At 43.4% G+C, this 23,344-nt stretch overlaps 2 protein-coding genes and 1 non-coding gene across 11 annotated transcripts in view; 2 read left to right on the top strand and 1 right to left on the bottom strand.

The window, feature by feature from the left end:
• The window catches only part of Zc3h12c (zinc finger CCCH type containing 12C), a 64,487-nt gene extending 48,268 nt beyond the window's left edge, over positions 1-16,219 (top strand). For 3 of the 4 annotated variants that reach the window (XM_039081457.2, XM_006243073.5, XM_063265460.1), the window contains exons 4-6: positions 5,901-6,135; positions 8,301-8,407; positions 8,997-16,219. In XM_039081457.2, the coding sequence (XP_038937385.1) occupies positions 5,901-6,135; positions 8,301-8,407; positions 8,997-10,393 (1,739 nt within the window). In that variant the 3' untranslated portion in view covers positions 10,394-16,219. The remainder of the gene's footprint in view (positions 1-5,900; positions 6,136-8,300; positions 8,408-8,996) is intronic. The other variant, NM_001108146.1, reaches the window with a different exon arrangement.
• Rdx (radixin) overlaps positions 8,405-23,344 on the bottom strand; it is a 72,469-nt gene continuing 57,529 nt past the window's right edge. For 5 of the 6 annotated variants that reach the window (XR_010053960.1, XR_010053962.1, XR_005487816.2 and 2 more), the window contains one exon: positions 22,697-23,281. The gene's annotated coding sequence lies outside the window, so the exon portion shown is untranslated. Of the gene's footprint in view, positions 8,781-22,696; positions 23,282-23,344 lie in introns of those variants that run through there. The other variant, XM_063265453.1, reaches the window with a different exon arrangement.
• On the top strand, positions 22,336-22,426 carry Mir6329 (microRNA 6329). The gene has a single exon (NR_106701.1). It is a non-coding gene; the product is annotated as a microRNA 6329 (primary transcript).

Here is a 23,344-nt window from a genome sequence, read left to right as displayed (position 1 = left end):
GAATAGGTCCCCCGTTGAAGGAATCAGAGAAAGAACTGGAAGAGCTTGAAGGGGCTCGAGACCCCAAAAGTACAACAATGTCAAGCAACCAGAGCTTCCAGGGACTAAGCCACTACCTAAAGACTATATATGGACTGACCCTGGACTCTGACCCCATAGGTAGCAATGAATATCCTAGTAAGAGCACCAGTGGAAGGGGAAGCCCTGGGTCCTGCTAAGACTGAACCCCCAGTGAACTAGACTATGGGGGGAGGGCGGCAATGGGGGGAGGGTTGGGAGGGGAACACCCATAAGGAAGGGGAGGGGGGAGGGGGATTTTGCCCGGAAACCGGGAAAGGGAATAACACTTGAAATGTATATAAGAAATACTCAAGTTAATAAAAAAAAAAAATAATTGTATACTCACTAGAAGGATAGGTCAATAAATTAGAACACTTTTCAATGATCCAGCATTTAGGCAAAATTTGTGTGTGTGTGTGTGTGTGTGTGTGTGTGTGTGTGTGTGTGTGTGTGTCTGTGTGTCTATCTGTGTGTCTATGTGTGTAAGTGTTTCCACTCCTGCATGCACACACAGTGGCCAGAGGTCAACACTGGGTGTCCTCTATTGTTTTCTACTTTATGTATTATCTAGAGGCTAGATTGGCTGGCAGTGAACTACTGCGGTCTACCTGTCTGTGTTTCCCCAGCACTGGGATCTGGATTCCAGGGATCTGAATTGCTGACGATTTGAGCTCAGGTCCTCATGTTTGTGCACTAGGCATTTTCCCCACTTAACTATCTCCCCAGCCCGTAGGCATAATTTTTTTGAGAATATAGTATTATATAAAAATGCATGACTTTCAATATGTATGTATATGTATAAATTTATGGAATGTGTGTGTATATACATGTATCAGCAGTACAAAAATTTACAGAAAATGACTTACAGGAAATGTGGAAAACGTTAAATACCCTCTAAGTTGTGTTTTTATGTTTTTGTGGGATGTTCATTTCTCCCTATTTCTTTTTTTTTTAAATGATAAATGTAGGTATTTAAATTTATTTTTAAATTAATAATAAAAGTGTCAAGAAGTTATTGAAGCAGACTTAGCATTTCAGCATTCTGTCATAATGCATTTTGAATTGTCACATCATGCACCTCAATCCCACTCATCTCCACATTCTTCCATATCCATTCTCCACCCTTGCAACCTCCCCCAAAAGAGAAAACAAAACATTTTTAAATTAAAATAATTTTAAAAAGTCTCCCCGTGGAAGCTGCAGGTTACCCTTCTATCCACAGTTCTTTACTTGCAAATGCTCATTGCAGTTAGTCATTGGTGTGGCTTCAACCACACTGTAACTCGGGATCCTCACAGGGACTCCTCTTGGACATCTTGTTGTTGTCCTGAGTCCTGGAGATCCTGCAGCTGTGGTTCTGCAGGACTGGTCCCTTCCCACACCCCAGCAGTTCATCGAGGGGGTAGATGTTGGGCTGGGTCAACTCAAAGCCCTGGATCTGGGCCTCAGTAGTAATGGGCAGGGGTCCCCACAGTACTTTTTTTTTAATGTATAGGTCTATTTCATGTTTATAGATCTAGTTATGCTATCATCTAGTTTATAACACTGGTTATAAAATCCACATCTGATAATTACTCTGAGAATACTATCATATAAAAAGTATAAGATTTGGCCCTTACTACTGAAACACTTCAAATATGTAGTACATAACACTGAAAGAGCCTCCTTTAAGTGCTATAACTTGCAACTAGTAATTGGAACACTTTTACTCCTGGTGAATAATTGTGAAGCATTAGGGTCTAATCTAAAATCCTGTTCTATGAAAAGAATTATTTTCATCTCCTGGCTCTATGCGGATAGATGATCCTAAATTTACATGTTTTTCTTTCTCTTAAACAAGCTTCAGTATCAATTCCTACCCACACTTTCAGGGGTTAGCATTTTGGATAAATTAAAGGAAACGTACAGCATAATAAACATAACGTTTGCTCCACCGTTGCCATGTGAGGGATCTGCTGGCCTTTGTCTCCCTATTGCTCCCAACAAGAAAGCCATAGCTGGGGATGTCACACACGTTCTCATGTCTGATCTGCTCCTAACTATTTGCAAGTGGATATTCCAGGTTAACTGCCTGTGCATTGTTAGGCTGTGTGAGCTCTACCTGATTTAGCACTGAGCCAGGAGTCTGCAAACTGCGTTCTGTAGAAGCCGGAAGGTCCTCAGATGTTTTGTTCTCATATTCCATTTGTGTAATTGGCACCAATATTTGAAATACAAACTTTAATTTTTAAAATAATACAAGTCTAATTTTATTAAGATAGATGAATTGATAAGTACTTTTTTTCAGTACCAAGAGAAAGGGAAACTTAGTTCTAACAACGAATACACTCACCACAAAATGGGAGGTAGATTGTGAACGCTGACTGCTGGAATACAGGTTCAATTGGTAGGTCAGTAGACCTCTCCAGAAAGTTACTATTTGAAGAGAAATCCAAGGGAAGTGAAGAAATGCAGGATTCAGATGGATTGAGAGCATTCTAGTGAAGAGGAGTAGCCAGCACACAGTCTTGAGGGGAGTCCGTGTGTGCATAATTAGGAATTGCAAGGAGATAAGTCTGAGTTACTCCACTGAGGACACAAGAGCAGAGAGTGGGGGTGGAGAAGACGGATTGAGAAAGTCTCGCTTTTTAATTCTTGAAGAACTACATGAGCACATGTTGAGAATTCTTTATGCAGTAGAGGCATATATTGGCCTTCCTGTGATATTTTTTTCCAGAAATTGTTGCCATTTTAGAGCCTTTTTTCTTTTTTGGTCTTTTGAGATAGGGTCTCAGCATGTCGCTCTGAATGTTCCAGAACTCATTATGTAGACCAGGCTGGCCTCCCATTCACAGAGATTTACCCACCTCTGCTCCCCAGTGGTGGGATTAAATGCTTGCAGCATATCACCCAGCTTGGAGGCTGTCTTTATGGAAGGTTTTCTGCAAAGAAAACGTGGTTATGTAAATAGCTGAATATGTATAAAAATATTAGTTGTGTTCTATCTTGGTATGTGTATGTGGTGACTTGTACATATTTCAGCATATGCACATGTGTGACTCACGATTTCCTATTAATATCCTTCTCTGCCAATGCTCTGTGTAATTTATGCTTTCTCTTCATTCATTTTTCAGTAGTGGAGGTCAACCCTAGAGCTTGTCCATGCTAGCCAAGTGCTCTCATTACTGTGCTCTACTACACCCCAGTGCCTACATAGCTTGCTGTATTTGTTTTAATTGGTTCCACTATCAGAATGTGATGTGACTTTTTTTTTAATTTAGAGAATACTTTATTAGTTTTTGTAATCAAACCCACGTAGATAAGACCTTACATATTTAATACAGTGTGTTACCCCTGTACAAATGGAAAAAACTTAAGTTCAACATTTCTAGACCAATATGGCTGTTAATTTCTGTACAGTGCCAACTCAACACAGTAAACGGGGATACTTTTTTCGAAAGTTGACAGCACAGGTAAAGTTTCAAAAAATTCAAATTATATATCTGTATATATATATTTATATTTATATAAAAAGACCAATAATAGCAGTGTGTTATGCATCAACAGCAGCAACAGCTTTTCCAGGTTCTGCAGTCATCTGAACAAAACTGTAGAGACATCCAGCACACTCCATTATCTCCCTATTTCTTTATACTTCTACTTTCCTAATTTTTTCCTAAGTACCTGAAAATACTTTGATAAACAGTAGGTAACGGTGTGATAAATTAGACTAGAGTGGAATGGCAACAGCTGGGCCCCAGGACACAAATCAGCAGCCCCAGACGTTGGGCTGAGACAGCATGTCACGCCACCGCGGCTCCTCAGCAGGACTCTGTCTGAGTGCGGAGGGCAAGGGAAGTGCTACTGCCATGGGCACATTCGGCCTTTGTGCACATCTGAGGTCAAGGAGGGAAATATACACCAGTGGGGGCATGGCCGAGTCCAGGGGAGACATCCCAGCATGCCAGGCCTCTGGAAGACATCAGGGTACAGCTTATTTTGTAAAACAATGGCATGATAGGGGCTCTCAAGTGCTTCCTTCCCAAAGTAATACTTTTCCTGACTAAAGCCCTCACCCACATAATCTCTGGCGAATGGAATAGTTCAGTTATCTTTCACTGGATGTAAATAAGTAAATGATACATCACAATTTTCAGTCCTGGGTTCAGACTAGCAGTTTTCTAACCTAATGTTCACTTAACAAATACTTAACATACACTAACCATATTAACTTGCTGGCTATCTACTAAACCTGCATTTTTTTCAAGATGTAATTATCTATGTCTCATCTCAGTAAATGTTTTTCCATTTCATAAATGGAAATTAAGCAATGGTGGTGACTGTTGGGCTGCGTGCAGTTGCTCTGCAGGCTGCTTCAGTGAGGCTCAAGGCCTCATACATCCCTCAGTAAACATCTCTTGGGTAACAGGGCCCTGAGTCACTCAGGAGCACGATACAGGGGCACTCTTTAGTGTGTCCTTATTCACCCAGTCCACAGACATTCATTGAGGGGCTTCTAATGTGCTTCATGGGCTTAGTACTGATGGAAAGAGCATGGGACAGGGTGCCATGCTGCCCTCCAAATGTTGTTCAGGGTGACATGTAGAATGATCCTAACATGTTGGGTTCATTAGTGAATCCAGGCTTTAAAGCTTGCACTGGCTGTCTGTGAATTTTAAAGAGATCAACAATAACATATGATTGAAATACATTCAAGTTAGGTTGAAGAACACAGTCTGTGGGGCACAGTGAGGAGGGGGCTAGAGTTTCCCGCCACCTCTCCATATGTTAACTCATTTACTCCTCACAGCCTGCCCATTGCATTTCAGAAACAAAGAAGCAGGTTCAGCAAGATCGTATTTCCCCATGTGGACAGCAGCAGAACTTGAGTTTTATGCTTGATTTCCTTATTCTGATATCCACATTTCTCCACTAATCCATTCTTAACTTTAGTAGCCACTGAACACTCACCAGTACCACAAGGTAACAGGCAATAACTATCTGCAGAAGAGGTGGGTTTTTTGAAAATTATTAATTGACATTTATTACCACATTTCAGAGGACAGGGTGCAGAACAGTGACCCCCATGCCTATAGCAGCACTTCTGGCCTGCTGCCTGCCTTCTTGTGAACCTGGGCTTGTTTCCTCTGTGTCCGCCGTCACTTCCTCTCCAGTTCTTTCACCGTCACATCTCCTATTTAGGAAAAGGCTACAAAGCACAGCACAGATGAGAGGAGTGAGCCTGTGGCTCAGAACCGGACCAAGTAACAGCTTAGTGTGGCCGTGACTTTGGCACAGGGCTTGAGAGACTGTTCTCACCCGAGTGTTTGTGGCTTTAGGGCTAAGGCTTTTACAAAATTTCAATAGTAGAAATTTCTATTGTTGAGCGTTACAGATTATGCTGCATCTGACAGCTGAGAGTCGTAGTCTGTACACTCCAGTTCCTATTAAAACAAAAAACAAGGGGTTGGGGATTTAGCTCAGTGGTAGAGCGCTTGCCTAGGAAGTGCAGGGCCTGGGTTCGATCCCCAGCTCCGAAAAAAAGAACCAAAAAAAAAAAACAAAAAACAAAAAGAAACCTCATGAGGAAGCTGGAGAATAGCTCAGTGCTTAAGAGCACTTGTTCTTCAAAGAACTTGGATTTGATTCCACAACCATCTCTAACTGCTGTTAGAGATGACCTCTTGTGACTTCTGTGGGAACCAGACACACAAGGTACACAGTCCTACCTAGATGAAGCAAAACACTCATATACATAAAATAAACATTTTTAATTAAAAAGGAAACCTCTCATCATATGAAGGTCATTATGTATTTAATTATGTATTTACTCCTGAAATTCCACCTTTTTCTTATCGCAGATCAGGAAATTTTACGTAAACTAGAGAAGGAAAAAATCCTGGTGTTCACACCATCACGGCGTGTCCAGGGCAGGCGCGTGGTGTGCTATGACGACAGGTTCATCGTGAAGCTGGCTTTTGAATCCGATGGTATAATTGTGTCCAATGATAACTACAGAGATCTGGCAAATGAAAAGCCAGAATGGAAGAAGTTCATAGATGAACGGCTATTGATGTACTCCTTCGTCAATGACAAGTAAGTAAGCCTGCTGTCCCCAGCAGCTGCAGGAGTGTCTTCCCCACTTTGCCACGGATGGGATCTGAGACAGGTTTCTTTTGACCACCAGTTTCCCATTAATCCTGACGGGAACCAAAAGCTGAACACTCCAGAAGAGCCAGTGTGAGCTTTGTGCCTTTCCCTGGGCCTTCTTAGACTCTTCTCATGGACCTGGCTGACAGAAACATCTACCCCCTCATCCCCCAAAATGCCTGTCAAATCCACCTAGACCATGTTAGCTTTCTAAACACACACTTATTAAGGCTTTTTATGAAGGAAAACTGTGGTCATGACTGCAGACTTCAAGTTAGTAAAAGGACAGTTGACATATAAACACGAAGCACACACAAGTTACAATTTACTTACACGTGGAAGACATTTACCTATTGTTAATCTAAACCCAAAATGAGTTTTTTTTCTCACCTGATTAATTCACAAAAATAAGAACACTCATTCTGCATAAAAGCTAGGGCTGGAGAGATAGCCTTAGCAGTTAAGAACACTGCTTTTCCAGAGGACCTGGGTTGAAGTCTCAGCGTCCACAGGGCAGCTCACACCCATCTGTAACTGGTTCCGGGGATCTGACACTTCTTTTACCTTGAGCACTCATACACGTGCTGCAAGACCCCTGCAGCCAACACCCACACAGCAAGGTAACCAAGCTTAGAGATTTAAATGCGTGAAAACTGTTGTACAATTTAGCAAAAGCTTCAAAAATATCTTTGTGTTCTCAGCCTTAGAGTTATTTCGTAGAATATATAAATGAGGAGAAAACAAAAACCACACAAGCTAATTCCTGTGTTGAGAATTACAGGGGTTCCGAGGAGACCAGGCCCACTGTAGAGACCTGTCAAGCCGCAGTGCTGCTGCTGCTCACTGCTCGAACTCCTTATGCAGACTCTGAGAAGTGTGCACAGTGAGGGTTGGCACAGCCTGCTCTCAGCTGCACTGTATAGGCGGAGACTCTGAGGAGAGAGTCGTGGAAACATGAGTAAGGGGAAAATATTGTTATTTAACAACGCTGGGGACGGCCCAGGTTAGCCATGTGCTGACCTACGGCTCTAACCGCCAGGTTTTTTACTGAATGTTCTTTTGTCACAGTAACAGTGTTTATTAAGTACTTTCCTTAGCTATTTTGATTGTTCTTCTTTGAGTGTTTATATTGCTCACGTTCTCATTTTGCAGATAAACACTTGGGCTCATTTCAAGTTAAAACAAAGACCTAACAAGTATTCAAATATATTTCTGTGCATGATGTATAAATTTTTCTTTCCTCCATTTGATAGTCAATTCAGTGACTTGCTTGTGTCCTTAGATTTAGATCCATCTTTAGTAGTAGGGATCAGAGCCTCCCATTGTGTGCTGGGCAAATATGGTGCCACACTCAGTTACAGCCTTGACACTTTTGTTTCTTAGTCTTTTTGAGACCAGGTCTATTAACTCATTCAGACTGGCCTTGAACTCATTCTGTGGTTAGGAAGCTTGGATGTGCAGTCCTCTTGCCTTACCCTCCTCCCCTCTGGCCTCAGGTAGCCAGGATCACAGGCGAGCTCTGCCTGCCCCCAGCTGAGGAGCTGCTGCCACAGTGTGCAGGACAGACTTCAGAGTTGCAGGCCACTGAATCTTGACTTTGGAGTTCGATGTCAGAGACAAGGTGACTCAATTCATCTGAACCCGAATTAGAATTATTTATTGATCTATAAATGGAACACATAAATGAGTCACATCTGGCATAGAGTGGGGTCTGTGCTTGTCACTGTCCCTCCCTTCTCAACTGCTCTCCTCTGCCTGCCCTGCACTCCCCTGCAGACTGCGGTGGACAGAGCTCTCCTATCCTAAGATGCTCTGGTCATTAAAACTCTAGTCCTTACCAGCACCCAAGACTGAGAGGAAGAAAGACATGGTAGGACACGCTGTCACAGAAGTATTTAAATTAAAGCAGATACAAGTTATAGTGAAAACTGAACATTATAGGAGAACATGCTTTAAACATTTGGGTTTTTTTTCCTAATCTTATAAATATTAGTCAAAACACTTGGAATAAAATTTCAAAAAAAATAGAATAAATGAATATTTGTATCGTATTACATATTTCACAAATTAACCTTTGTGTGTGTCATTCTTTATTGTTCTCTCTGTGACAGGTTCATGCCCCCAGATGACCCACTTGGCAGACATGGCCCAAGTCTGGATAATTTTCTGAGGAAGAAGCCCATTGTTCCTGAACACAAAAAGCAGCCCTGTCCCTATGGTAACTGTCCTTACGGATACTTGACATGTGCCTTTAGAGTGCAGTGCGCTGGGACGTACCGAAAACTAACGTGCCACACTGTGTGCTTCTTTCGATTATAAGGAAATAATAAGGAAGTGGGCTAGCCTTAAACAATTGTTTATAAGGAAATATAAGGAAGTGGGCTAGCCTTAAACAATTGTTTTTTACCTATTTGGGTTCAATGTAGGATTTCTCACAGTGAAAATCGTGCTGATTCTGTTTGAGTCACTGTTTATGGGAATGAGAGTGAGGAACTCTTGTCTGTGGGGATGGATCAGAGAAGTGTAGCTTTGTCGCATCACAGCAGTGCAGATGCTCTCCATAGCAGACTTTCCCACCCAGTTGTAAAGACCTGGAAGAGAAGAGGCAGATATGATCTGAGAGATCAACTGAGAGCTTCCTCGGTGTTCTTCCTAGTAAGCAAGAAGACCGAAGAGAGCGAGGAACACACTAGGACATAGCCCAGCTCCCATTTCTGCCTTTGTACACAAGCTCAGATAGGCCTGCCTCGCTGGCTGTGCAGGGCCTCATGGTGTGCTCCTTTGCCTAACTGGTTTTATCTTCATAGGAAAGAAGTGTACGTATGGACACAAGTGCAAATATTACCACCCAGAAAGGGGCAGCCAGCCTCAGCGCTCAGTGGCTGATGAACTTCGTGCCATGTCTAGAAACACAGCAGCCAAAACTACAAATGAAGGGGGACTGGTGAAGAGCAACAGTGTTCCTTGCAGCACCAAGGCTGATAGCACTTCGGATGTTAAACGAGGTGCTCCAAAGAGGCAGTCAGACCCAAGCATAAGGACTCACGTCTACCAAGACATAGAGGAAAAGCTTCCCACCAAAAACAAGTTGGAAACCAGGTCTGTACCTTCCTTAGTTAGTATCCCGGCCACTTCTACTGCAAAACCCCAAAGCACTACATCTTTAAGCAATGGCCTTCCATCTGGAGTTCATTTCCCACCTCAGGATCAAAGACCACAGGGACAATACCCTCCAATGATGATGGCAACCAAAAATCATGGCGCGCCAATGCCTTACGAACAGTATCCAAAATGTGAGTCCCCTGTTGATGTTGGCTATTATTCCATGTTGAACGCATATTCTAATCTGAGTATCTCAGGCCCCCGAAGTCCTGAAAGGCGTTTCTCCCTAGACACTGATTATAGAGTCAATTCTGTAGCTTCAGACTGCAGCAGTGAGGGGAGCATGAGCTGTGGGAGCAGCGACTCCTACGTGGGGTACAGTGACCGCTCCTACGTCAGCTCTCCTGACCCACAGCTGGAAGAGAATCTCAAGGGTCAACACATGCACCCTCACAGCCGCCTTAACTCCCAGCCCTTCCTGCAGAGTTTCCACGATCCCTTAACCAGAGTTCAGAGTTACAGTCACGAAGAACCAAAGTTCCATCACAAGCGTCCTCTTCCACACTTGGCTATGCATCTGCAGCACCCTGCCGTGGGTGCCCGCTCCAGCTGTCCTGGCGACTACCCCTCTCCACCAAGTTCAGCACACTCTAAGGCATCACACCTAGGGAGGTCCTTAGTGGCCACGAGAATAGACAGCATTTCTGACTCTCGACTCTATGATAGTTCTCCTTCAAGACAAAGAAAGCCTTATTCTCGCCAGGAAGGCCTAGGAAGCTGGGATAGGCCAAGCTATGGGATGGACGCGTATGGCTACCGGCAGACTTACTCCTTACCCGACAATTCCACACCCCCCTGCTATGAGTCGATCACCTTCCAGAGCCTGCCCGAGCAGCAGGAGCCGACCTGGAGGATCCCTTACTGCGGAATGCCACACGACCCTCCGAGGTACCAGGACAGCCGAGAGAAGATTTATATCAACTTGTGCAACATCTTCCCCCCTGACCTTGTGAGGCTCGTCATGAAGAGGAATCCTCACATGACAGATGCCCAGCAGCTCGCGGCAGCCATCTTAGTGGAGAAGTCGCAGCTGGGTTACTGAAGAGATGATGCATCTTTGTGGTGTGGAGTATGCGTGTTGAGCTCAGTTGCTGAGGGAGGTTTGCTACAATAGCACGTGTGATCTCCCTCTCGGCAGGGAGGTTATGTAGTATCCATTATGTGAGCTACTGTATCATGGAATCCTATGGAGCCCCACTTGGTGGACTTACCACGGGATGCTTTACATTCAAACTTTTGTTTTTAACATTTCCTTTTTAAAGCTATACACTTGGCTGGAAATTTCTCCAGTTTGATTTAATAGATGTCTCTGTGATCTTTGATATTCCTCTTTGGTGCATCAGGGGTTTATATGCAGCACTTTTTATCCTTGTTTCCTGTCTTATTAACTTGGTGTCTGTCTGTGAACTGCAAGCAGTGGCGGTGCCTCCAGAGCATGGAGGCACTGACCCAGCAAACGATCTCCTCAAGCCGAGCTTAACCAGAATCCTTTACAGCTTCCTAAGTTATTTTTATTTGGGGAAAGTGGGCTTCTTTGTGCTATAACCATTATTTATAGAAACAAAGATATACTACAGCACTGACTTTATATTTTTTAAAAATGTAAGTTTCCAGTTATGTTAAAATGGAGATAGTACATATTAGAATGACTCCCAGTGTCGCACTTTTTATTATTTTATTTTTGTTTCGATGTTTCCTGTTCAGAAAATTAGTTATTTTAAATGGTCAGTTTAAAAGAAAGCAGATGCAATCAATGGAAAACATGTTTCCATTTTCTTTTTTATGAACAAGGCAAAAGCTTGACTATTACAGGTTAAAGCTTTGCTTCTCAGCTAAAATGTGCTTTTTGACAGTAGAAATGGGATTGAAATCCTGGATTTCCATTAACATGTATTTTTAATCTCTGTCTTTTTGTGGGAGGCACAGTACTAGATGAATAACCCTTTCTCAGTACCTGCCCGTTTTTAATGAATCCAAGTATTCTCAATGCAACTTTTATATTTAATACACCCTAGCTTTCCTGCTCTTTCTCGAGGCTGAGGTGGTCTGATGTGCTGAGGGTATGCAACATTTCCTGCTACTGCACTAGAGAAATGGCAACAGAGGACCTGTAAATGGTAACTTGAAGTTTTTGTAAGATATTGTATATTTTCCACTTTCCTGAAGGTAGCTTTTGGGGGCCTGTTATATTATTAAGGCCACACTCTTGCCACAAATAGTGTAGTTTTAGATACAGACTAAAGTCTGTTCTAGTATTAGTAAGGGATATTTCTGGTTGCAAAGTCGTGGGCTTTGCTTGCCATGGTGACCTTCCTGAGCATCAGGAGATGGGTTGACGGTCAGTGCAGACAACAGTGTTGCGAGGCACAGAAGCTGCCTCTGATTTTACTTGTTGCAAGGACAAGTCCAGCTCTACTCATGTAGTCAGCTTGGATGCTCTGGTCTAGATGCTCTGCAGTCTGCGAGAGGCAAAGCCCTGAAAACCAGAAAGTACCTTTTACTGTTGATACAAATTGTATCTTTTTAACAATAAGAACTATTTTGATTTGTAGATCTAGTTAAAAACACAAATGTGTAACTATAATTAGACTTTTGGGCAACATTTTATCTCTTATTTAAATACAAAATTTTAAAGGAAAATTGAAGTCTAGAATAGGGTAGAAAATAAAACAATTAAGGTAAATAAAGGTGTCTGTCTTAGTTTTATATATTAAAATATATTAATTAAATAAATTTATTGGCATTTTTTTCCTAAAACTTACCTAGTGTGAACTTAAAATAAAGGTAAAATGCTGCCTGAAAATAATGTCCAAGCATCTTCGACTAGGATAACATTTTCACTACTTGTGTGACACTGTGTGTTGCATGGAGTAGGATTTGGGTACACAGTAAATGCTTCTAAACGGCATTGTGCATATTAGCATATCCAATAATCTGAACCATGTTCAGCAAACTTAATTCAGGAAAGTGATGTTCTACAGTTACTGCTGTTGTGTTTGAGTGAGCATGGCACACATCTTTACCCAGAGTGCCATCCCGAGTGGTGTGTCTGAGAGTGACACAGCCGACTTGTGAAACTGTCCTTGATTCTGTCGGTCATTATCTGAAGGACAAGTTGAAATGTGGAGGGCTAAGTAAATGCCAAAAACAGGGTTGCAAATGTGGGGTTCCTCATATCCAGTCTACCCAGACACATTGTGAAGATCGGGTAAGAAGTCACTTCAAATGGACATGTCACTTTTGCGTCATGTTAGCACTGTGATTGTTTGGAAAAATGGGCACACTTGACTAAATGATTTAAGTGAGAGCTTAGGTAAAAAGGATATGACTTAAAATTTGGCCTTCTTGTGTTTTTAGCTGAAGTTGCCCTCTTTTTCATCTTTGATGTAATCTTTGCCAGTGTGTGTCATGGAGTGGGTAGTTCTGACCCATCCACTCTTATATTTCTCAGTGCCATTGGCTGTGTGCTAAGAAAAGGTTTTCTTATGACAAGAGGGCAATTTGTCTGTCCCCTTTGATGAAGCACCAATGCTGCTTTCAGACATTAATAAGGTGGTTGGCAGATTTTAGCTACATCAATTTCTCAGAAAAAAACAAAACAAAACAAAACAAAAAAAAACCCTCCGGTAATTAGTAAGAGGGGCCCATTATTAAATTTGTAGCTGATCATAAACCTTCATTTTGGCTAAAATATTCCTCCCCAATCTCTAATTTCTATTTACCAGACTAGCTAAAAATAAAATGAATAAATGGTGTGCTAATGAGTAGTAAAAAGTCAGAATTGGTCAGCTGATTAAAAAGGACTCAGACTGGGATCTTCTGCCCCTGAACAATAGCTGTCAACTGTACTTTATGCAGTAGTAGCAGTTCCTTGTCCCTGTGTCTTAGTCCAGAGGGAATAGTACTTAACTGGCCAAAATGGCCCTCAGAATTTCCTCTTTTCTTGCATGTAATACAGACATTTCAGTCTTGTTATCCTAAGGGGAGTTTGTCACTGACCCAAACAGTGAAAGTAATGGTCACCAGTGTGAAATATTTGACACTGGTGGCAACTTGAATTTTTGTTTTTATGAAAATACATTTACGAAAATATGTAATTACCTAAAGATGGTGTTTTATAATACACATTTGTTATGAAGTATTAAAAACTAGGGGGTTGTCTTTTAATGGATAACATTTTCCTGATTGAACTGTGTCTTTCAGTTGTGAATGACCAAGTCTAGGGTCTATTTGACCAATGATAAGATTCAGAACCACTTACATGGAAAGAAACACTTGGTTTTATTCTTGGTATTTTTAAAGATTATTTTGATAATTTTAATAGAATGTGTAATTTTTAAATACACAAAAGTAGTGTTGATTATATAAATGATTATTTAACATGTCTTTTACGGATGTATCTATATGTGTATAGACAGTAATATATTTATAAAACAAATATACTTTATGTTGTACTTTTTAGTTTGTAATGGATGTCAGTATGACTGCGTATGTGAGTGAGCACGCACATGTGTGTACATGTGCGTACATGTATTGATCTCTCTGTCTGACATTCTGTGTTTGAATGCTAAGACCTTTCCCCTGACTGACTGGGGTTCACTCTTAAGTGTATTTGGGTTTCGCGCCTTTACCTCCCTTATTCCTCAGCCAAAATAAAACAAGAGGCACAGTTTTCTGTCTGTCTGTCTGCTACCAGATGGCGCTTCCACTTTATTAATCGCTAATTCTTAGAGGATGCCTGACATCAAGCAGATCATGGCTGGAGATAATGATTATGTTCCAAATATATTAAAGGCGGACCCCCAGCTGTGATATGAAAGCTTCAGGATACACACCAGTGAACAGAGTGAGCCTAGAAGATGGAGTCATCCACATACCAGCACTGGAGGAGGCCGGAGCTGTGAAAGGGAAGAAGCAAACCTGAGGACATGTGCCAACAGCTCTCTCTGTAGGGTCTGGTAGTAAATAGGCTTCTCGGAGAGTCAGGTAGTCTCTTTACTGTACACCTTCGCCTTTACAGCGTAAAAGCCACAGGTAGCATAGAGATGAGAATGTGACCTTTTACATAAAATTTTATTTACCGAAATGAACAACAGGCCAGTTTTTACCTGTGGGCCATTCCCCTGCCCTGTCCTTGAGGGAAGAAAGCCAGACACAGTAAGCAGTCAGTTCTTGTGCATGTTAATATAATTAACAATAGCTGTATCTCATGAGCCATCTAGAGGGGGTGTGAGCGTCACTCGTGTCCTTCAGATGACCAGAAAGCATGGGAGGCATTTGTTAAGTTCACCATACCCATCATTTGAGATGTCTAGCCATCAAGAAATCTGTTTAAAAAAAAAAGTATCAGTATTGGGAATTTTGCTTAAGTTCTTATTTTTAAATAAGAACCCATTTTCTTTTGTTTCTTAGTGGCCTCGTAGGCCAAAAACCAGCCTCTTAAAATTCGGTCTATAATTAGCCACATTTTTCCGAGATTGCATTTGTCAGTTACATTTTTCTGTTCCTTTTTGTCTTCTGATACTTAACAGACTTGCCCTTCTTTACAAGTGATTTTAAAAATTCACATACAGTAGCTTCACAGTTTCAGATTTTCCTGTCATGTTTAAAACGGACTGGTCCAATGAGTATATTTGTTACATTGTCACTCTAGTAAGAAACCTGTCTTCTTTCTCTGTCTAAATGTTCCCTGTGGAGTCTTTGGATACCTTAGGGACTGCCAGGGGGTGATGTTCCCATGATCACCTGTAAGTGTGAATTGACTGATGGTGCACACCACTGTGCACACTTATTCACACTGCTTCGTCACGGTGTGTCAGCAATAACACTCTCTTCCCGGGTTGTTAAACGGCCATGAAAACCACCACCTACTTAAGTAGTCTCACTTTCTTTTAAAATTGGAGTGGAGTCCTGGCTTTAACTGTGTTGATGTTGTGTCTGTTACACCCTCTCACTTCCTGCCTGTCACCCATGTTATAACAACGCCGCCATATTTATACATGGCTCTCCCCTGGGATCCTCAGTCCTTCAGACTTAAACGTAATTTCAGGTTTTGACCATTTGGCAGTAGAAAACGTCTATGCATGTTTCCAATCCTTTTAAACCTGTAAAGTTTCATTTCTTAAACCATGTACTGAACTTTCTGTCCAGGTATTTCAGGTGAACAACGAGATGTTTCCCAGAAAAGCATTTACCACTTCTCTCTAAAGTAGCTCATGTCTTTAAGAAAAGGAAGTACAGTGATGGATTTGTAAGGCATAAACGTGTGTGTGTGTGTGTGTGTGTGTGTGTGTGTGTGTGTGTGTGTGTGTCTCCTCTGGGGGTTTTAATTATAAACTTTCAGCCTTGTATGAACACCCACAAACGGTCAGTACCGCAGACAGGGTATACCCTCACTGTCAGGTCTCCTACTCCTCCCAACTGTAGCTGTTCGCCGGGAGAGAATTTCCTTCCTCATCCTTCAAGCTTTTCTTACAGGAAAAATAAGGGGATGAGTATGTTTAAAGCAACCACTTAATAAACATATTATTCTGTTTACCTCCTCTATCTGTTCTGTATGTTTCTGTAATAGGATTTTTACAATTCCAAAAGCAGTGGAAACAGCTACATGAGTCAGCCATAGAGGGGGAAATACTAAAATATTCATTTTTCTTGTGGTATGTTGTTATATGAAAAAGTAGATCTCATATGACAGCATAGATGCTAAGTAAACAATGCATTTCCTTCTCTGTTCCCCTGGATTCTGCTTCCCAGATTCTGTGGTTAATGATATTGGGCTACTCTGAAAGTTGTGCAAATGTTCAGCATTGATGTAAATGTTAGAGCCACAATTAATTCCTATTAAACTGAAATTAAATGTTAAAAACAACTACTCATGACTCAGAATATGGTGAGAGTGTTTTCTTTCTCTTAGTCTCTAAGGTGTTTTATTTCTGATGATTCTGAAGTGTCTGGTGGTTTAGCTAAGACAGTGTGGTTGTGGATAGGGACCTTATCCACTCAGTTTATAGAAAAGCTGGATAGTGTAGGTGTGTTTGTTCTGATGAAGGCCAGCAGGCCATTAAAAGGTATTGAGCAGGCTTCTCTTCATGGAGCAGTATGGACTGGGCTGGTACACCAATTGGGAACTGATACATGTGAATTCTAAACAGGTTCCATGCGTATCCTTCAAGGTCTCTTTCTTGTGGGTTAAACTGGATTCTAAAAGCAACACAGTCAATATGAGTAAGTATTAAAAAAAAAAAAACAGACCTAACAGATAATAGACAAGTTTTATTTTGTTGATAGTTGAAGCTTAAAAACCTAGATCACTATAGAAAATGTTTCATTTCTTTCAGGGATTGGGAGAGGCAGCAGGCAGAGATCAATATGTGAAACTTGTGTGCTTGAGTGCGTCTTGCACACGTGAGTATGACACCACACACACAGTAGGCTGAATCAAGCAAATCAGCTCTCAGAGTCTTTCCCAAGGCCCCTTGTAAAATGGCGTTGACAGCCTTTCCTTGTTGGCAGTACATGAGAAGGAGAACTCAAGGGCAGCAGTGCTGCCTGGCCCTGCTCGAGAGCCTTAAAATAGGAAACAGGATCCCTGCTGTTCTCCAGAGCTTGTCTTCCTGACCCAATTTTATGGTCATTTTTGGTCAGTGGAAATATTCTACTTCTGTTGTGGTCATTATAACAAGATGTTTTCCTAGTGGGATTTTCCTCCTCTGTCACTTTGCAGACCTTTGCTTTTCCTCCAACATTGTCTCTCAAACTGGTACTTTCCATTGGCCAGCATCAGCTGGTCATCTGCCCCTCCTCCCACTCCCATCATCTACACATGAGCAGAGAACTTGCAGCCTCAGCTGCGCTCGGGCCAGGCTGCACATGCACATTGGAGCACTGATGCTCATAGTTGCCAGAGACTCCAACACATGCAAAACAGTAAATCAAAAGCAACTAGTGGGAGAGACTTCCAACCTTCCCAGGTCAGCCTGAGCCCAGAGAGCAGGAGTTGGACTAGAGTGCTAACGAGACCTAGTGCTTTCTTTTTCTCAGGCCCACGCTTGTCTGAAGACAAATGTTAGCACTCACTGATGAGTTACTACATGGTCATGCATTAATACTCATTACATTAATACTCATCAGTGCATGAAAGAGAAGTGTCACAAAATAGCAACTGTGATGCTGAATTTATTCAAAACAAAGTACCTGGCCCTGGGTCGTTGCCACCCTCCTGTCATCCCCCAGGTCAGAGGCAGCTGTGAAGGTGAGAGCATCCTTAACTGCCTCTGGGAGAGAACCAACCAAGGTTGTCAGGGATATTAGGATAAGCTAGCTGCCAGGGACTGGAAGAAGACGGAGTGACTGGCTTTGAAAGATTCTCCATCTCTCTCACAAGAACAAGAAGTCTCTATGGTAACATAGAAACTGACAGACCCCCTGGGAAGAGTTTGGAGCAAGTACACAGTGACTTCAGCATGAGCTTTTGGAGTAGTGCCCCATCGTGAACACGACTTTGATCTTGAAGCTTGCCTCTGTCTTCCAGTGTAGATGGAATCATTTCCCACCTCGTGGATCTTCAATTCAGTGATGACAGAATATGTAGGGGTCAGGATGAAGAGGCCTGTGTGTACATGCTTAGGGACCACTGAGTCCTCTCTGGGGCAGTCTCCGGTCCAGAGAGTATCCTGTGGAGGGAGGGAGGATTCCTGGGCTGAGGAACCCCACTGAGGCTGCCTTCTGTAGTTTTGGGACAGGAGACTGTTCTGAATGTCACAAATCCCTTCGCCCTCACCTGGTCAGTGCTGTACTTTAGTCTGGCTAGTTACTTGGCCCCACTGAAGCCAGGCATGTAGGCCATAGCCTATTGTCCAGGCATGTAGGCCATAGCCTATTGTCCAGGCATGTAGGCCATAGCCTATTGTCGAGGCATGTAAGCCATAGCCTGTTGTCCAGCCCTGCCATTTCATCCTCTCTAAAGCAATGACATACCCGTGCACAGAGGCCACAGACTGGCAAAGGGGTAGCTGACATGAGTGGATATTTAAGGCTACATACAGAAGTCCCTTACACATTGGACAATGTTTTGTGACACTCCTGGTTTTCTTCCTGGATGTCAGTTCCACCCACTCCTATCAAGGATCCTAACAATCAAGATATGTCTCCTGGTATCCATGGGACTAAAGGTATGAGACCAGCCATGTCCACCACAAGGATGCAGGTAGGCTATCCCCTGGCCCTAAAGAGATAAGTCTAGATAGATATCAGGACAGTCAGATGCTATGGCTTGGTTATGGTGAGTTTCTAGTGATGGAACCTTAGTCCCCAACTTGGCAACATGAAGGTAATGTGACCTTTAAGGGGTAGGACTTCATGCAAAGTGATTAAGTCACAGGGCACCATCCTTAGAAGGGTTGTTTCAGTTCCCATAAGACCAGAAAAGAAAGTGAGTCTGCCCTCAGCCCTTCCTCACTCAGCCAAATCCTGTTCTGTTTCTTCATTTGTGGTACAGTGGGCACCCCAGCCCTCATGAGGACCACATAGCCAGAGTTTTTGGGTGATCAGATCCATAAATCAAACTTCCTTTGTCAAGTACCCATGTCCTGTGGTCTAATACAAGAGACAGACTAATGCCCTCTTAGAGTTTCTATTGCTGTGTTGAAATACCATAAGCAAGTTGTAGAGGAAAAGGTTTAAGTGGCTTATACCTTCATATCATAGTCCATCACTGAAGGAAGTGAGGTCAGGAATTCAAACTGGGCCGGAACCTGGAAGCAGGAGCTGGTGCAGAGGCCATGGAGGGATGCTGCTTTACTGGCTTGCTCCATGTGGCTTACTCAGCCTGCTTCCTAGAACCCAGAACTCCCAGCCCAAGAATGACAGCACTCACAATGGGGAATGTAGCACTCTTCCACATCAATCACTAAGAAAATGCCCTACAGACATACCTACAGCCAGAATTTTCTCAATTGAGGCTCCTCCCTCTCAGATGACTCTACCTTGTGTCAAGTTGACAAAACTAAGCAGCACAGCCCCTCACCAGGTAGTTCCCACGCTCACCATTTCGATAGGAACTCATGACCTTAAAATGCCCAGGAAGAAGGGCATCTGAGGCTGTTGGTACACTACCAAAGGCAACTTATGGAGCCGTTCTGTAATACGGATGGGCTGGGTGGCAAGGAAGGCATTTCCACTGGGGTGGACCAGATTGCAGAAAGACTAGAAAATGGAGGAGTATAGGCACGGATATTTACACAGAGGCTTGGCTAGGAGGCCATGCTGGGCTGTGACGTTAGAAGGCTTCACTGGCTTGACATCCAGCAGCCTTGATGGTAAAGGATGGATGTCACAAAAGCCAAAGGGGTGAGAGACATTTGAAGGAATTCTTGTGTTGGTTGAGGAAAACCAGGCATTGGAGAGTGTACGCAGATTAACTCCAGTTGTATGAACTCCAGTAGGTGAAATCTACCAGGGACAATACCCATTTCAGGGAAGGCTGGGCATCTGGGAAGTGCCTCTGTCAGTGTCCCCTCTTCAGCTGACCCCTCAGGTGCAATCCCATTGTGAGGACCTGCCATGCTGTTTTCTGATCTATGGATGTTTGACTTTTACAATTCAGCAAAAAGCTGAATCATACAACTCACTTCTACCTTTGCTGAAAACCCTGGCTATGTACTTGTTTATCTGTGCACCGGGCTCTCTCAGTCTCTAGGTTTATTGAGAGAAAATGGGATTCTGAATTTAAATCACCATTTCAGGGTAGAAGTGCGGCCATCCTCCATTTATCTTGTGTTCTACCCGTCTGAAGTGAGTGTAATGCAGAACCACTTGTCTGTCCCCACAGCCGAGGCCAGAAGATGATATTGATTTGTAAGAGTTACTCATGCTGACCAAGGAATGTTCACTGGCCCCCATTTACCAAATGCCACCCAGCTGACTCAGCCTGGGAACATTTGGTTCTTGCAGTGTCTGAGGAGAACAATAAATACAATTCCTCCTTTCAAACAAGTGCTTCTAGGTCTCGAGTGTGGTTCCTAGTGAAGGAGCCTTGGTCTCACCTAGGAATGTGCTAGAAATGGAGGCAGGGCTATGGTCTGTCAGCTCTACCAGAAAGTCTGAGAAAGGATTCCTGCATGTTTTTATTCTGTTAAGATTTATTTATTTTATGTATGTGAGTATACTCTTGCTCTCTTCAGACACACCAGAGGAGAGCATCAGATCCCATTACAGATGGCTGTGAGCCACCGTGTGGTTACTGGGAATTGAACTCAGGACCTCAGGAAGAGCAGTCAGTACTCTCAACCACTGAGCCATCTCTACAGCCCCTCCAGCATGTTTCTTAGCAAACCTTCCAGGAGGATCAGATGTACATTAAATAAGAAACATAGGACTGAGCAACAAAGTGAGAGATTAAGTAGGTGGGATTGAGGATCACAGTGAGACTGACTGAAGCTTCTTGCTTGAGTGTGCAGACCTAGGTGGGGTAGCTGGACCTTCTGTCTGTCTACCACTGAATCCCAAGAAGGCAGGCCCACCCTCCCTGTGGCCACCTCTGTGAGGCAGAGAGGTGGAGGTAATTGGACTTTCTTCGGACAGACAGCTCCCCCAGAAGAAAACATGGGAAACAGTGTTGTTCACAAACTCTCCAGTCAATGTCTGCGTCTTCCTGGGAAGGAATGCAGAATACATCCTGAGGCTGAGTGTCCATCTTATGTATGGGTTCTCTGGGGAAAAGGGAGACCTTCCTACCCATTGCTCCTTCAGGGAGCAAGCATGTAGGGTTGTTGGTAACTGGAAGGTATTGTCTTCTCCCTCTCTGGTGGTCAGACTATAGGCTTTGTGGTTCTGAGCCATCGACTTCCAGTCCATTTGTCCAAATGTGCAGAAGAGTCATGAAAGCAGCCCGGAGAGCATGAGTAGAGAGGGCCTCGTGTGTTCTGTCTCTGCAAAGGGCACTGGGCTTGGGGAGCTCTGAACATAAACATCCTTAATTCTCCTGCCTCCATGGCCTATCTGTGCCATCCAGCCATCTTCTGTTTAATATGAAAAGTAGGTGACTTCTTTCCCTTTTCCAGGGAAATGTCTGTTACAGACAGACATTAAGTGTAGAAATGGAGGTATATGACTCATTCCTTCAATCCAAACGCCCTATTGTACAGCAGAGGAGTCAGGTCCCTGCCTGGAGCAACCAGTCCCAGGTTCGACCACTAATCCCCACTACAGCAGACCACACCCTGCAGTGCCGGGCTTATCACCTGCTGAGGACTCCTTAGGCCTCTTCAGCCTCTGCTTCCAGGCAGTCTCCCAGAGGACTAGCCCATACCCCACCACAGCCATATCTTTCCTAATGGCTTCTGCCTGTGTCAGTCACTCGCCTCAGCCAGGAAGGATCTGTCCAGAAAGGCAGCATTGGCTGTGGATAGCAGGCTCTCTCTTGAGCAGAGGGACTGGAGGTTCTGCTAAGAAATAGGATTAAACATGGCTTTGATACAATCCTACAACATGGCCATGGTCCATAACTCCCAGCCTGCTAAGTCCCACGTGCTCCTGCTCCTTATTTATTTACTTATATACACAGAAAGTGACCTTTCGAGTACTCCAAACCCTCCCTTGCCACAGTATGTTCCAATCCAGTTGTATGCCAATTTCTGTGTATGGCCAAGGAGAGGCCTACTGAGAAATTTGATAAGATATCACCACTACAGCAAAGCACATGATTATCTTTTAAGTTATTTTTTAAAAAAGCTGATAACAAAAGGCTTTAAGTGCAGGAGAGGGCAGTGTGAATAAACAAGCCTCGATAGCAGACAGACAGCATTGCACTGATAAAGGGCTGTCTGCTCGTGTGCCCTCTGTACCGCCCTCATACCCTGAAAGCCTCCGACCAACAAAAAGACACCTACCGTGACACATGTTGTATGGTTTTTATGAAAAATCTTTGAAGTTTACCTTTGAGCCTGGCAAAGACCTGACACATTCTTTGCAGCACAACACGTTCCGAAGGTGACAGTTTGCAATGTGACTCAGCTATCTGAACAGTCACCCCAATGTCAGACAGCTGAGTCACTCTGCAAATTGTCACCCAATGCTTCAGTCCCTTCACATTCAAACCTCCCTCAGCCAGGCCTGGTGCCACGGCATGAATTATTAAGGCTGCCTCACATCCCAGCTCTGCCGCTGAACCCTCCTCACCCCTTCTCCAAACACTGGCCTGTGTCTTAGTGACACGCAGTGCAACTGGAGGAGAGGAGAAACCGAGACGGAGCAGGGAGGTCCCGGGGTCGGGAGGACCTGTTAGCGAGAGTGTGATAGCCACTGCCTACCTCCAGGTGCAGAGAGAACTGGGAACCCAGGCTCCAGATGACGGTAGAATATATTTATTGCTGTATTTATATACAATTATACAAACAGACCAGACAGGAGGGGGTATGTCACATCGATTTCTGCAGATTCCACAGGAACTCACAAGGAAGGAAGTTTACCAAGTTTGTTCTCAGAGAGAAGCCAAAGATAAGTCATAAGTCACATACATTTTTTTAAAAAGTTGTAAAGTCTTGAAAATTCTCCCCGTCTATTCCATATTATGAGCTAATCAATCATGCAGAAAAAGGTGCTGGGGGAGGGGACTCGGTGGTATTTCCAGAAGCTTAGGCCTTCCAGCACATTTGAGAAAGTGGCATCTCAAGCCGAGCTCAGCAGATGCTGGCTCAGGACTACAGGGCCACAGACACCCCACGTCCTGGTCCATCTCCCGAGGTCTGATCCTGGGAAAGGCAGTGAGGAAGTGCAGGAAACACACAGCACAGCAAACAGGCGCTGGGGAGAAGCATCAGCAAGTGCCCTGGTTGATGGAGATACCAGAGTGTGGGAGTGTATGTGTTCAAGACTCAGGGCTGACTCTGTACATCCTGAGTCTAAAGCCCACCGTGGGTCAGTCACCCGGGACCTGTACAGAGAGATGACAGGACGGTCAGGGAGAAAGAAGAAACTTCGACTTAAATATTACCAG

This window comes from Rattus norvegicus, chromosome 8, assembly GCF_036323735.1.
Source record: "Rattus norvegicus strain BN/NHsdMcwi chromosome 8, GRCr8, whole genome shotgun sequence".
In the NCBI taxonomy this organism is placed as follows: Eukaryota; Metazoa; Chordata; class Mammalia; order Rodentia; family Muridae; genus Rattus; species Rattus norvegicus.
Note: the sequence above shows the minus strand (reverse complement) of the source record. Positions and strands in the feature narration are given on the sequence as shown.